Raw genomic sequence first — 13,785 nt, 5'->3', positions numbered from 1 at the left:
AAGAGAGAGGAGCGGCGACGGAGACATGAGACGGGAGGGAGGGATGCGTGGGCGGAGGAGAGAGGACGGAGCGGGGATTAGTCATCATGTGGAGTTTGGATGGAGGGGGCGACAGGTGGATGGATGGAGAACCTCTCCGCTCTATGTTTAGCCGCGGCTCAGCTTCCTGGCCCAATGGAGATTCCCCCTCCGATAGCTGCCGCACAGGCGGTCTGTTTGCGTCGTCGTGCGGCCGAGGCGCCGCCTGGCTTTTTATAGGCTCCAGGTGAAGGAAAGGAGCGTCAGCGCCGGTCGGGGTCAGGCTGGGCTAAGTCATCGAGCGGAGCCGACGTCTCCCGGGGGATGCGCTGCTTTATGGGCGGTTATTTCTGTCGGGAGCCGAGCCCTGCTTTCTGCCGTAAGAGGAGGCTGTTTAAGTAGTGATGTCATTCTCCTCAGGAGGGGACTGTGACGTCACTGACGTGGGCGGGGACGAAGTAGGCAGCATTAATCACCCACCGCTCACTCAACTATGGTCATTTCCCTCTGTAAACCAATCTGCAGCCTGATTTCTGAGTCCTTCCAGAGTAAATAGGAGTAAACAGATTTTATTTACTAAAAATCTGGGACACATGAAATTATTAAAGCAGAATTCCAGTCAGGAATAATTACGGAGACAGTCTGTCCTGAAGGGAGGACGTGAGGCTTCTCTGGAGATTCAAAGGTTTGAGTTTTTTAGATTAGAACTTTTCACTTCGGTGGCATTTCACTGACTGTACATTCAACACGTGACACGGAGGAAAACCTTGTGTACACAGTGTCAGATTCACAAGTGAGTTTATTTCAATCCGTTTGAAATTTAAAAAAAACAACAAATTGTTTTAGAAACTGTCCAGAAATGTTTGTCTCCGTCTTGAAACGGGAAAGAATAGGTGAAGTTGCTGCTCTAGAATCAAGATGGATGAACCATGACTTCTGTTATGGGAGCGCAGCGTGCTTGTGCAGGTTGTGCCGCGTACCGCAGGATGAAAATCTTTAATGAAAACCTAACGCCAACAGGCGTGAATGAACAGAAACGGAGCGAGCGGCTTCACATCTGCTGCCGTTTACTGCCTCGCAACAGAGCAGGACCTAGGAAAAGGTCAGCTGCAACGCACACAAGCGTATACAACCACTCTCCCATCCAAAGCCTCTCAGCAACACAAGACTCACATCCGCCATAGCTGCCTGCTCTAGTTGGGGACTCCCCAACTCATCTCTGTCTATATTTCAGTCCTACAAAACACTGAACTTGTACGGGTTTTCGTTGTTTCTTATTAAAGGGGGTTCAAGCCTTTTAACGGGCAAAGTCTCATTTGGTGCAAGGTGGACGTTTTCTCCTCGAGTTCAAATTTAAAAACTTCGCCCTGAACCTGAAGCAGTGAGCCCCCAGGTGTTTGCTTATGGTCAGAGTCACCGCCTTCTGCATGTCCACGCACACATTAACACATCGGACTTCACGCTTTATTTATTTACGGTCAAAGAGAAATACTTTTAGGAGCAAAGTTCAGGCTCATTCAAGCCGCATTACAAACACCGTCCATTTTATAGGCCTGGTGCGGGTTTTGCGGCTGCTTTGAAAATTCTGTGTGTTTCTCAGTTTGGATTAAGTCTGTTGTTTTCTTCTTGTCGTTGTCATTTTGTCACTGCAGGTTGCTTGTTTGAGAAGAAGCTCTGTCCCAGAGATCAGCTGTGCAACGACGGTGAGTGTTTGACTTTGCATCTGCATCACACGCGGCCTTCGTCCAGGGCTTTACTCCACCACGTGAAAAAAACAAAATGGCCCCCGTAAGAGCGACCCTGCATTCAGGTGCGGAAACGGTGAACTGACAACGTGGTGACACCTCTCTGCGTTCACACGTTGGAGGGTTGTTCGTCACTCTCGCATGAGCGTAGAGCTCTGATGTAGCATCCTCGTCAACATTGTAAACGAATCCTGGCTGCTGAAAGGCTAACGTTTCACTTGGATATTGAATCTGCAAACTGGACCAGCTGACTAACGTTTCTTTTCCGCAGAGATGAACACGTGAGGTGCAGCGGTGCTTTGAGTCGAACGCTAATAAGGACTGAATGTAAATAGGAATAGCATGTGGTACTGCACTGAACAAACTCCAATTTTAAGTTAAATTTAAGAGGTATATGTATTTACACGAAGCTGAAAGTTTAAACGTTTTGGCATCTCGGTCTAAACATCAAAGTGGCAAAAGTAACAGACAAGGACAAAGTTGAGAAAGGAACATGGAAAAAAGTGTTTTGACGTGATTGTCGTCACTTGATTTCTTTGTTCCAGAACCACGGAAAGATCAGGTTTGCAGGGACAATACCATGATGGTTTTATTGTAAAATAAAGGTACGGTTTTATTTGCCAGTTTTGACCTGGGCCTCTACCCCAACACAATGATTCCACAGACCTAAACGCACCTCAGTGGTTTTTATTCGGACTATTTTCTACCAAAGGTGAAATAATCGGACATCTGTTTACAACAAGTAGGAAACAGGAAGTAGGGAGAGATCGTTTTCTCTTATTTGAGTGAACTGAACCTTTAAACATCTATTATTATGTGATATGTGTATTATAATCCATACACTCTTTTCACACTATTTTCACACATTCCTCGGTTGGAACTGGGAGGCTGACGTGGACACGTTCTCCCCCAGTAGGAAGCTCATATTTAAGGTACCCCGAACGCAACGTGACGAGAACAGTAAATCGACCAGTGGCGAGCAATCCCAGCAGGCCACAGTTGCAGCAGCACGCTTCAGGAAGCTCTGACGTGTCTTCTGTCCATCAAACAGACAGGAGCTGGTTAGCCGTCACGGCTCAGCCTGCCTTCAACGGGCTTGTCTATAATCCCTCAGTGGGTTTCCTGCTTCCTTCCTGCCTGTTCAGACATAATGAGGATGTCATTACAAGAGCGTGCACGTGCATGGGCGTGCACCTGCGTTTCTCAGCCCTCAGAGGCGGCGGCGGCTGCTGCATTATTGACGGCCGTGTGTTTCTGTGTCCACCCCGAGGATGTTATGTTCCCTGTTTTCCAGAGGCAGGAACATGAGAGGCGTTCGTAGCGAGGTCTCGCAGCGAGGGCCGGGCGATGCTTCGAGGAGGTGCATGACTGAAATGCGAGAATGAGTGTGTGAGGAAAAGAGGTAGAGAGAGTAACAGGTTAGGTTCCAGACTGCATGACGTGAATCTGTCTTAAATCTCCGTCATACTTCAGTAAAATAGATGCATTTCCATATTGCATTCAAAACAATGATCAGGTTTTCGGTCTGAAGCATCTGTAGTACGTGTTAAAATGGTGGCAACTTGATTAAAATCCGTGTTATCCCAGATTGCATTAAAAAAGCGACGTCTAAAATCTGTGTTGAACCTTATAGAATATCTGAGTAAAATAAATTCGGTTTCAGACTGCATCCAAAAACACATGTCCTTGAGCATCTTTAGTCTGCAATATTTTGCATAAAAATAAATATGATTCCAGACAGCAGTAGAAAAAAACAATTTTGTGTCCTTAGAAATCTTTAAACGGTGTGTAAACGACATTATGTGAAGAAATGAAATACGTTCCAGAGTGCAAATAAGAAAACTACCAATTTTGTTTCCTAAGCATCAAAATATGTGTTAAACCTTTAGCACATTTTTTCAAGACTGCATTATAAAAAAAATCCAGCTTGTGTGCTAAAACATCTCTAATCTGTGATGAACCTCTGGAATATTTTGAGTAAAGATAAACACATTCCAGACTGCATTGAAAAAGACGCCCGTTTTACGAAAGACATCTGTCTTTCATCTGTAATCTGCTAAATCGAAAGAAATTTAAATTCAGGACACGTAACCGCTCCCTCTCAGTGTGTGCTTGTTCTGGGTCGCGGAGTGCGTGACCGACGGTGACGTGTGCGAGTGGTCGTGCCCAAATGTGCGTGTGAAAAAACGATCCGTTTGTCCATGAGAATCATGGCAGCGGCAGGAAGATGGACAGAAAGAGGCAGCGACAAGCTGGGATGGGGTGAGCCACGGAGAGGAAAAGAACATAAACAAGGTCTCCCTCCGTCAGCTGCTCGGGGCCAATCACAGCCCATCCCGGCCGTCTCCATGACAACGGTGACATCACTTGCCTGACGACTGTGTGTCTCCCTCGTGTGTGTGGGCGTGTGTGTGTGTGTGTGTTTGATGAAAGATGGAGGGACACAGAGGTGATGACTCATCACGGCCCACACACACACACACACACCGTGCTTCACTATGTATGTGTGTTTGTGTGAAGCTGAGTGTGTCTGCGTCTTTGTGTGTGTATATCGTTTGTGTGCTTCTGATGTGTCTTTCATACACTATATTCTACTGTATGTACAACACGTACAACACGCACACACGCGAGTGTTTGTCTACATGCTCGTGTACGTGTGTGCCCTGGTGTTCACTCTGGTTTCTGTGTGTGTGTGTGTGTTTTTTTTCTTCCTTCGTTGTGTGACATGGGTCATACAGACTCTGACCACGCTGACCTCTACAGATATCTACTACCGCCCGACCGTTATTGGCTTTTCGAGGCTGATATCCACATTTAGGCTATTTGGGTTTTAAAAAAACTCACAGAACGACGTATTGGCCGACTGCAATTTCTTAAACTTGAACACACGAAACAGAAAAATCTTCGTAGCGATAGCTATATGCCGAGTGGGACATTTGGAGAATCAATTTGTCAGAGGCTTCCGGTGGTTGAAGTCCGTTTTCTTAACGAACCCGAACCCGCTTTGGCATATTTCAGCTCCCGACGTATCGACCGACTACATTCGCTGACGCCTGCCGTCAGCCGTCGGTGGCTCGAGCGTCTGCTCGTTGCTGCGCGTTTTCAAATGCCCCTCCTCAAGGCTGCGAGCGCCACACGTGCAGTCCCATGCGCCGCCACTGCAGCGGAAATGTCAGGGACAGATACCTCAGACCTCGCAGACGCCGCCAGCGAAGAGCGGCAAGAGTTATATCTAATGTGAATGTTCGTCTAGATAAAAATATTCACGGCCCGTGTCCTGTCTGCAAGCGTAGCTAAAATCCTGCATAGGCCGAATGAAAACCGATGTCCGGGGGGTGCTGTTTTCTGTTTAAGCGATGAGGGGTCTTTTAAAACAGCCGTGGGACTTCCTGAAACTTCCTTGGAGTTTAAGTTTGCGTCTACAGGAGGTGACAGTTTTCCGGGACGCTGATGTCTTCGCTCTGACTTGCTGGGTCTCTTCCTTGTGCAGATGGTTTGTTCGGACAGTGCCAGGCTCCTCACCAGGAGCCCGTCCAGTACCAGGTGTCTGTACCCGTCCTGCACCGGCTGCAGGAAGTCCTCAAAGACCTGATGGTGCAAGGTGAGTCCCGGTCTGAAGCTTCACGGCCGCAGAGCAGGAGAATTAAGCCTTCAACTCTGCTCGCCGATCGTTCCTTTAGTGAGTCGGACGGGGACCAAAGTCCGATTGATTGACGTTTCTTTCTGTCGCCCTCTGGCCGCTCAGGTCTGACGTGGAGGGATGACGTCACCCAGGCGGTCATCAGCCGAGAGCTGAGTAATGTTCCTACCATCGGCGCCTCCTCTAAACTTCGCGAGAAGACGCCCAGACAGTAAGAAAACCAACACTGTATCCCAGACTAGTGCCTACCAGCACCAGAAGTACAACCAAAACACATTGTACAAAATTGCGCTTCCCTTGGTCTTATTTCCCAGTCCCTCCAGACCGTCGGGCTCCGGCCAGCGGAGGGCCCAAGGGCCCCAGGATCCAGCTGACCCTGAGATGATGCAGCAGTATGTGGACTACATGATCCTCGATCCCTCCCGATCCTCCGTCCACATGCAGACGCCCCTGCTGGACCCGTACACCTACCACCAGGTGGGCAAAAGGAGGCTTACAGGCAGAACGAGTGGGCTCCTGTTCCCCAGGAAAAAAGGCGCAAACATTTCTCGAGCCGGATTCACAAATGCGTAGTTTTTGTTTGACTTTCTTTGCGCCATAATGGGAAAGAGCTGTATAGAGGGTTTTTACATTCATTTTTCCATTTCAGTTTCACCAAAATCCGGCGTTTAAAAGGCCTTTAAATTTAGTGCTTTCCTTTACTGTTTTCTAGTAATTTTCACAAGGTTTCCTGGAAAGACCTGTGTCGTTTTAGAGACAGTGTTTAGCTGGTTCACTGCATCTTCCACTGGCAATTGATTAAGTAATTTTCAGCAATGAAGGCACAATGAATGAAGACTTACTTGGTTGTAAATGGAGCTTCCCAAGGAAATTCCTATTTTCCCCTTAACTAGTTACAAATTACATATTTCTTTCTAGGAAGCGTCTTAGGAAAGGATTTGGAAATTACAGACCTTTTAAATAAAGTGTTACTGTCTTTAAACAACTGAGATAAAATACACCTGCAGATACGTATCAGGGTTACAGAGAGAACAAATCAACGCTCTTTTCAACAATAAATCTAATGTGAAACACGTCAGTTGCAGTGACGGACCCACAGAGAATTACCACCAATGCTTTTGTTTTGGTTTTATTTACTGGTTCAGTCCCAGCACTTCCAGCATTTCCAGCAGCAGCAGCAGCAGCAGTTTTCACCAGAAAAGCTCTGATAAATCCACTTTTCCTTCCCTTGCTCAGCAGTAAAACAGCAGACAGTTTTACGCTGAACGTAGCGGAGCATTTAGCAGCTGAAGCGCGATAAGACGCCAGAGGCGTGTGTTTTTCAGCGTGTTGTGGGGTTGCTCTGCCCCCTAGTGGCCAAGAAAAGCGACACGTGTCTTGTATGTTGTTGCAGCAGCAGTATGGCTACCAGGAGGAGGAGGAGCGCTCCCTCAACTCTCTGGACGATAATCCAGCCTTCCCGCTCCTCGCCTCCCCCTCTCGCTCCAGATCCAGAGGAAACCTTCTGGACCGAGACCGGCAGGTCCTCCAGGACCTGGTGTCTTTTTACCTCACCTCCCCTTCCTCCTCTTCTTCTTCCTCTTCCTCTTTGTCCTCACCTGTGCAGTCCCTCTCCCATCACAGGGGGGCGGTAGCAGGTTTCCCCTCTCCACTGTCCTCCTCGTCCTCCTCCTCGTCCTCCTCTTTCTTCCCGGAGCTGGACTTCCCTCTGGACTACGGCGAGGACTACGTTTCGCAGATGTCCAAGCTCAGCAAACAGCAGCAGCAGCAGCAGCAGCAGGAGCAGGCGGAGAAGAAGGCACAGAAGGAATACAACGCCCTGTCGGGACTGGACGGTGAGAGAGGAGAGAGAATAAAGACATGTGTAAAAAAAAAACTATTATATGTCATTGCAGAAACAAAAATATGTCACTGCAAGGACAATATTTGACCCTGAAATCGAGTGGAGGAAAAGTAGAAAGTCTCCCAAACTGGAAGAACTCTTGCAAAGTGCCAGTAAAACCTGTTATCAGTAGACGTGAATGCTTCCATCTCCTCTCTGTGTTTTGCAGAGCACTCTCTGCAGAGACTGGCTCTGCTGCTGGATCACTACGGCCTGGACACGAAGGACTTGTCCCCCGACCAGAGAGACAACGTGCCGGCCGCCCTTAAGCAGCTGCAGCTGGGGAGCTCCTACGCCCACAAACAAACCAAAGGTCGGTGCGCTCGGGGGCCTCAGCCTACGTCAGCGTCATCGGCTCATCAGCTGCTCATCGCTGCCGTCGTTAGGGCTGAGTCAGCTCTTTATACGCGGGTGTCTCTGCTCTCTGGACGATCCCTGAACGCTGTTCAATCCACCGGTCCTTCGTGTACTCAACAGGACTGTAGTGGGCACGTTTTCCACTTATGTGCATTTTTGTCTCAGACGTACAAAGTCATAAAGAAAAAATAACTGAATTGAATCAAAGTACTTAAGACCAACGGTCTTTTTCAGCCTGATGGTTGTGAAAATGTGACAAAAGATGTGCATTGACATGTTATACCATAAATAAGTCACAGATTAGAAAACACAGGCACTATTGTGCATTTTAAACCCCTTACAAGCCCCAAAATGACTATATACTGTATCTAACATCAAATGGTTATTGATGTGGAACCCTTTTGATTGAAGTCACGATCCTGGTCCCTTCCGACGGACAGTTCTCTCATCATTTGTCATCATTTGTCAACGTGATACGGAACCAAATTTTCCGAGGCTCAAACATGTTTTTCTTAACATTTTTTTTGGTGTCTGCTGTTGCAAAAAAAATCAACAACCTGCAGCTGTTGTCACTGTAACGTGGGGATCTCAAAGTCTTACAAACACTGATAGAATCACGAGTCTTTGCGCTTTAAAAACGACGTGTAGTTTTCAGATTGGTCCCAACCTTAGCTAACTGCATGTACAGGGGTTAAAAATGGAGGCCAAAGACTAACATATTATGTTTTTGTTTTTACTATTCAGATAAATACGGAAACAATGCTGCCGCAGGAAAGAAGGTGAGAATGTAGCTTCTGTAATTTGATTACCTGTAACTGTGTTTAAACATTTGCACCACGAACATTATTATTAACACATTAGCTAATGTTGTGACTGTCACAATGTGTTAAATCTGTTGTATCTCATTAGCTTGTCATCTGCAAATGAACTAGTAAAATACTAAAATTCTGTGCAAAGGATTTAAAAAAGTTCTTTAACTTCATGTCTTCATTTGTCTTCATCCATCAGATCACGGAGGGCTCAGTGGCGTACAAGATGGCGGCTCCGGAGGCTCCGCCCTCCACCGTCAGGGCCCCCAAAGCAGAGGGGCCCCAGAAAGAGACGGCTCCCACTGTGGCGTCCAACCAGGACAAACTGGGAAAGAAGGAAACGGCAGCCAAGGCGGAGGAATACGGCTACATCGTCACCAACCACAGGTACAGCAAGTCTGTTTCCCACCAAGTGCAACGACTTAATGTCTGTGAATGAATGAGTCAATGGGTGAATGAGTGAATGAGTGGATGAACGTGGTGTCAAGTTACGGATGTTTTCTGTTTGTGTGGTGAAATTAAAGATGTCAGGAGACATGGATGTGAGAGGAGTCCTCAGAAGTCCTACTGCTAATTCAATTTTATCCTTTCTTAAAATTAAAATCTTCTAAATTGTCTAAAGTGAAAGTACTTGGAGATTTTCATGCTTTTAGATCAGCTGCTGAAGCAAAGCAGCGGAAAGGAGGGAAAGAAAGAACGAACGAAGGTAAAAGTCCGAAAAATTGGAAAGGATGATAAATTTGAACGAAATAAAAGAAAGAAGATAAAAGGAAGGAAAGGAGGGAGGAAAAAGGTAAGGGAGGTAGTTTATAGAGGTTTATAGAGAAGGAGGAAAGAATGGGACCACAAGGTGAGGGAAGAAAGAACGCGAAGCAAAAGGAAGAAGGAAGGAAAGAAAAAGAGAGTAGAAAAATAGTAGAGTAAAACGAAAAAAATCATTTTAAAACAAACTATAAATTGCATTTAATTGTTTATTGGCGCTTATCAGAAAATTGCCTTCAGCCACAACCTCTGACTTACTGCTGCTGATAAACTAATCTGCTCCACCAAGACAGTGAGTGCTCCGCCAACGGTGAATCGGCTGTGACGAAGCCCTCCTGTCTCGAATCTAAGAGTGACGAGGAGGAGGAGGAGGAGCAGGAGCACTGCTCGTCTCAAATCCTCCGCCGCAGAGTTCAAGTAGTCCGGAGAAACTGAAAAGATTTCAGAAGTGACCAGAGTTAAGAGGCTGAGTTGAGAGGTGGTAAAGACTGACATTGCATTTAGAGGAGAAAAGGTAAGAACGGTAACAATGAAGCCTGAAGGGGGCAGAAGAGGAGAGCAATGAGGGGAGAGTACGGGAGAAAAGAAGAAAGGAAGGAGGGGATGAAGAGGATGAGAGAGAGAGGAAAGACTGGCTGAAAGGTGAGGAAGGAAGAAGGGAAGGAAGCAAAACCAAGGGAAAGAGGGAAGGACAGACCAAAGGAAAAGAATGATGGAAAAGACAGACGTCAGGATGTGTGTTCATGTGTGTCTGTGTGGATGACTGTGTTTGTGTGTTTATATATGTGTGTGTGCGTGTGTGTTTTGTCACCGCAGCCCCCTCGGTCTGAACGACGGGGTGCGCCTGTTGGAGCTGCTGTCAGAGAGGATCGGCCTCTCCACGGGCTCCTTCATCAACATCAGGTAGGACCGAGGACACCGGCGGTGTCGCCAACCCCACCCCGCTCGCTCCACGCCTCTGGATCCTCCTCGCCGTTTGACCTTTATTTCGCGGGGTCAACCCAAACCTTTTGTCTAAAGCTAAACGCCAAATGAGACGTGAAATCTGGTGGAGCCGAGGAGCGTGGTGTGTGTTGATGTGGAGGCGAATCACTGCTCGTTTTCTGCTTCTTCCTGCTCGTGTCTGATCACTCGCCTTCCAACGACCCCTGACTTTTCACCTAACAGTGAAAACCGGCCGTCAAGTCAGGTTACAAATATATTTCCATTAAATTAAAAAATCCTGGTCCTCAAGGAAGCAAGTAATTTAGTCACAAACAATTAAAAAAAATAAATAGAAATACTAGATACGTTAATATAAAGATTAGAGTCTGTTAATATAGCTGGACATTTCTGACCTATTATTGACCATTAAACAGCTAGTCAAGAAACAAAAGAGCAGAAAAATCGTATATTATTGATGGTACAAGAAAAGGTAGAACCAACCAGAATAAACTATATATATATATATAAATATATATATATATATAATATAAAATAAAAATAAACAAACAAATCTTCCAAAAAACAATAGAAAAGAAAATCTACGGAATAAATCCAGATTACATACAAAAATAATTGTGAGGTTTAGACCGATGGTTGGACAAAAACAAAACAAGGACTGTGAAGGGCTTTAATTTAATTTTGTACACATACAGCTGTAATAATAATTTAATAATGTAATATACTGTATTATAACACTGAGACATCTGTCAGTTGGGCAAGGAAGAAAAGCACTTTACAAATAAAATAAAAGACTTGACAAGATTCTAAGGAGAGTATCTTCTGGTGATGTCGGCTCTTGGCGGCTCTTCTTTCCATTAATAGGTACTTTTTCAACCGCTCGCGTAATTTACAACGGCAGAACGACAACATCCAGGGAAGCGGTCAGAGTTTTCTCTCCCTGGGTGACTCACATGCGGATCCGCCTTTGTGTTTTCTCCTCCGCAGCGTTGTGGGACCCGCCATCACCTTCAGGATCAGGCCCAACTCCAAGAACCTGACGGCCGGAAAAGTGGCAGCGACAGCAGGTGACCGCGACCTGGTCATTTGTCTTTGTTTCTGTAAAATGGCCAAAGACAGACAACCTGTCATTTAAAGCATCGAGAATGATCCTCAGATTTTTGGTGTGAATCAAAGGGCTTCTTCCTTGAGCTGCCGGGTTTCTCTCTACAAACGAGCGCAAACTGCAGCTGAATTTTAGTAAAATACAGTAAAAACAGTTATTTGTCAATGATGTTAATTGAAGTAAAGTCCACGTTTTCCCTCCATCCACATCCACGAAGCAGGCCGACAGAATGACCAAGTGAATTTAATGTGAATTTAATCTGACCCCCACTGGTTGTTGGTTCGTTTAACGTTGTGCCTGCTCAGTTGCAGAGAAGAACTTCCTGGAGACGGAGACGGGCCTGAAGGTGCTGCAGAGCGGCGTTGGAGAGGTGGGAGCCGTGTCTGCTCTGTCAATGACTCCTGTCACTAATGATCCTAATAATGATGCTAATAATCTTGTGACGGTGGTGACGGTCGGTGGCTGAAAGAATGAGCCGACCCCCCACGTGCCTCCCGGAGACGCCGACAGGCCCGAATCAAGCCGTAGCAGATTAGCCTTCAGTTTAAAAGCACGGCGTGTCCTCGGCTACAACGTGTACGTTTCGCGGCTGCTCGATTTCAGTTGCAAGGGCGAACAGTTTTGCGGTGACTTGTAAATCTGCTCGTCGTTTTAAATGGCACCGATCTCCCCGGCGACGCCTTCATTTCGCGGCTCTTATTTTGAAAGCTGATCTCGGAAGTGCAGTTCGTTTGAAGCGAGTTTAACTTGACACTCGGCGTGTGAGCGTGTGTGTGTGTGTGAGCGTGTGTGCGTGTGTGTGTGTGTGTGTGTGTGTGTGTGCAGCAGCGGGACGTTAGGACGAGTTGCTCTGCGTCGTGTGTTCGGTGAGTGAGTGAATAAATGAAAACAACAAATTAACTCTTCATCATTATAATTATCATTATCATCATTATTATTATAGAGTCTAGTGGAGACGAAGGCTTCGCGCTCATTGACCACTTGTATGATATAAAATGAAACCATATAATGTTCAGTAATTAATGACACTCCCTCATATTGTCTGTCATTCAGTATTGCTGCGGTATGATGATGATGATGTGGTCTCTGTACTGATGAATGTATATTTTTTGTAGACTACTTAAGATTCTTTAAGTCACTTGTGACCCAGTGTCTGTAGCTCCGTCAACTGCCGGTCGTGAGTAATGAGTTATGTCATAGTTCATTACTTATAATTACTCACAACCTTTGTCTCTGATGTTTCATCAGACGTCCTACTGTTGTGCTCAGTATCTTCGTGATGTTCCTTTAGGGACTACTTTCTGCTGTTTCTAGATTATTTGACCACCGGCACGTGAATAATGTCCCTCTGCAGCTGCCTTATGTTGTCTCTAAACCAGCCTCGCTGAAGGATCCAGCGCCGCGTTAACTAACAGTCCTGCAGGTGGTTTTGTAGCATCATGAAAGGAAGACAGAAGAAGAAAAGTTGACTCAAAAAACCGGAACCACCTTAAATCCGCTCACTTCTCTCGACCACATGTAGCCTGGTCATCCATTTTCTTTTTCTCCCCCCCTTTCACACACATACACCAGACACACAAACACAAAACCCTGTTGGGGCCTGTTTATAATAGCAGGTGAAGTACCCTCTTCTACACCCCCTCCCCTTCTCAGCTCAAACCTTAATGTCTGTCAGATTACCCCCCCCACACACACACACACACACACACACACACACACACACTGAGAGAGAGTGCCTCACATCTCACATTCCTGAGGCCCACAGAAAGGAAGGAGGAGGTCTGAAAGTTCGAGAGAGACAATTCATCCGAGGAGGAGGAGAGGAGAAAAGGGAATGGAGGGAGGAAGCAGAGGAAGGGATGGGGGACAAGAGAGGAAAGAAGGGGAAGAGTGGGGAAAGAGGAGGGAAGATTAGCTTTAGAGAAATACCCCCGTCGTGTTGTCCCACTATGACAAATGTCAAATAGAAATAATTAAGAAGAATGGAAAATGTAAAATACAGAGAAATAAATAAAAAATAAAATAGAAATAATGCAGCCACAAATATTAAGCTTGGAAAATAAATGAATGAATAAACCCATACACATCCAGCCAATTCCCCAATAGCCCCGTAGCACTGCTACGTGCAAAGGTCTTGAAGGAGAAAATACAATAATAATGAACAACCTGCTCAACATCAGTTCAGCATCCTCCTCCTTTGTCCCTCCCGCCACAGAGGAATGACGGGAAAGCGTTGCCCCTGGCGACCCGAGTCCAGCCCGGCTCCCGCGTGGTGTTTGCCACACTGGTGGCCATGGCCTGCATCGGCGGCATCCTGGTGGCGGCCATGACCATCGCCTGCCTGCGTCACCACGCCCACCGCCTGGCGGCGAAGAAGCTCGGCCTGGGACCGGAGGGGGGCAGCTTCAGCCACCAGGAGTACCAGGTACACAGAACCAACTGCTAAATCTTTTACCCTTAAAGCTGCTCTTCCCGATATTTTTATATCGTACAACGAAGGCACATTAAAGGATTTTTTAAATGTT

The 13,785-nt window shown here is 46.4% G+C and overlaps 1 protein-coding gene across 1 annotated transcript in view; it reads left to right on the top strand.

Moving 5' to 3' along the window:
- The window catches only part of LOC120798119 (receptor-type tyrosine-protein phosphatase-like N), a 28,947-nt gene that overhangs the window by 5,830 nt on the left and 9,332 nt on the right, over positions 1-13,785 (top strand). The window contains exons 2-13 of the mRNA XM_040142162.1: positions 1,671-1,721; positions 5,254-5,364; positions 5,509-5,605; positions 5,718-5,880; positions 6,800-7,238; positions 7,455-7,598; positions 8,387-8,421; positions 8,651-8,838; positions 10,030-10,116; positions 11,143-11,222; positions 11,566-11,639; positions 13,476-13,685. Coding sequence (XP_039998096.1) covers positions 1,671-1,721; positions 5,254-5,364; positions 5,509-5,605; positions 5,718-5,880; positions 6,800-7,238; positions 7,455-7,598; positions 8,387-8,421; positions 8,651-8,838; positions 10,030-10,116; positions 11,143-11,222; positions 11,566-11,639; positions 13,476-13,685 — 1,679 coding nt within the window. The remainder of the gene's footprint in view (positions 1-1,670; positions 1,722-5,253; positions 5,365-5,508; positions 5,606-5,717; positions 5,881-6,799; positions 7,239-7,454; positions 7,599-8,386; positions 8,422-8,650; positions 8,839-10,029; positions 10,117-11,142; positions 11,223-11,565; positions 11,640-13,475; positions 13,686-13,785) is intronic.

This window comes from Xiphias gladius, chromosome 13 (genome assembly GCF_016859285.1).
Source record: "Xiphias gladius isolate SHS-SW01 ecotype Sanya breed wild chromosome 13, ASM1685928v1, whole genome shotgun sequence".
Taxonomy (NCBI): domain Eukaryota; kingdom Metazoa; phylum Chordata; class Actinopteri; order Istiophoriformes; family Xiphiidae; genus Xiphias; species Xiphias gladius.
Note: the sequence above shows the minus strand (reverse complement) of the source record. Positions and strands in the feature narration are given on the sequence as shown.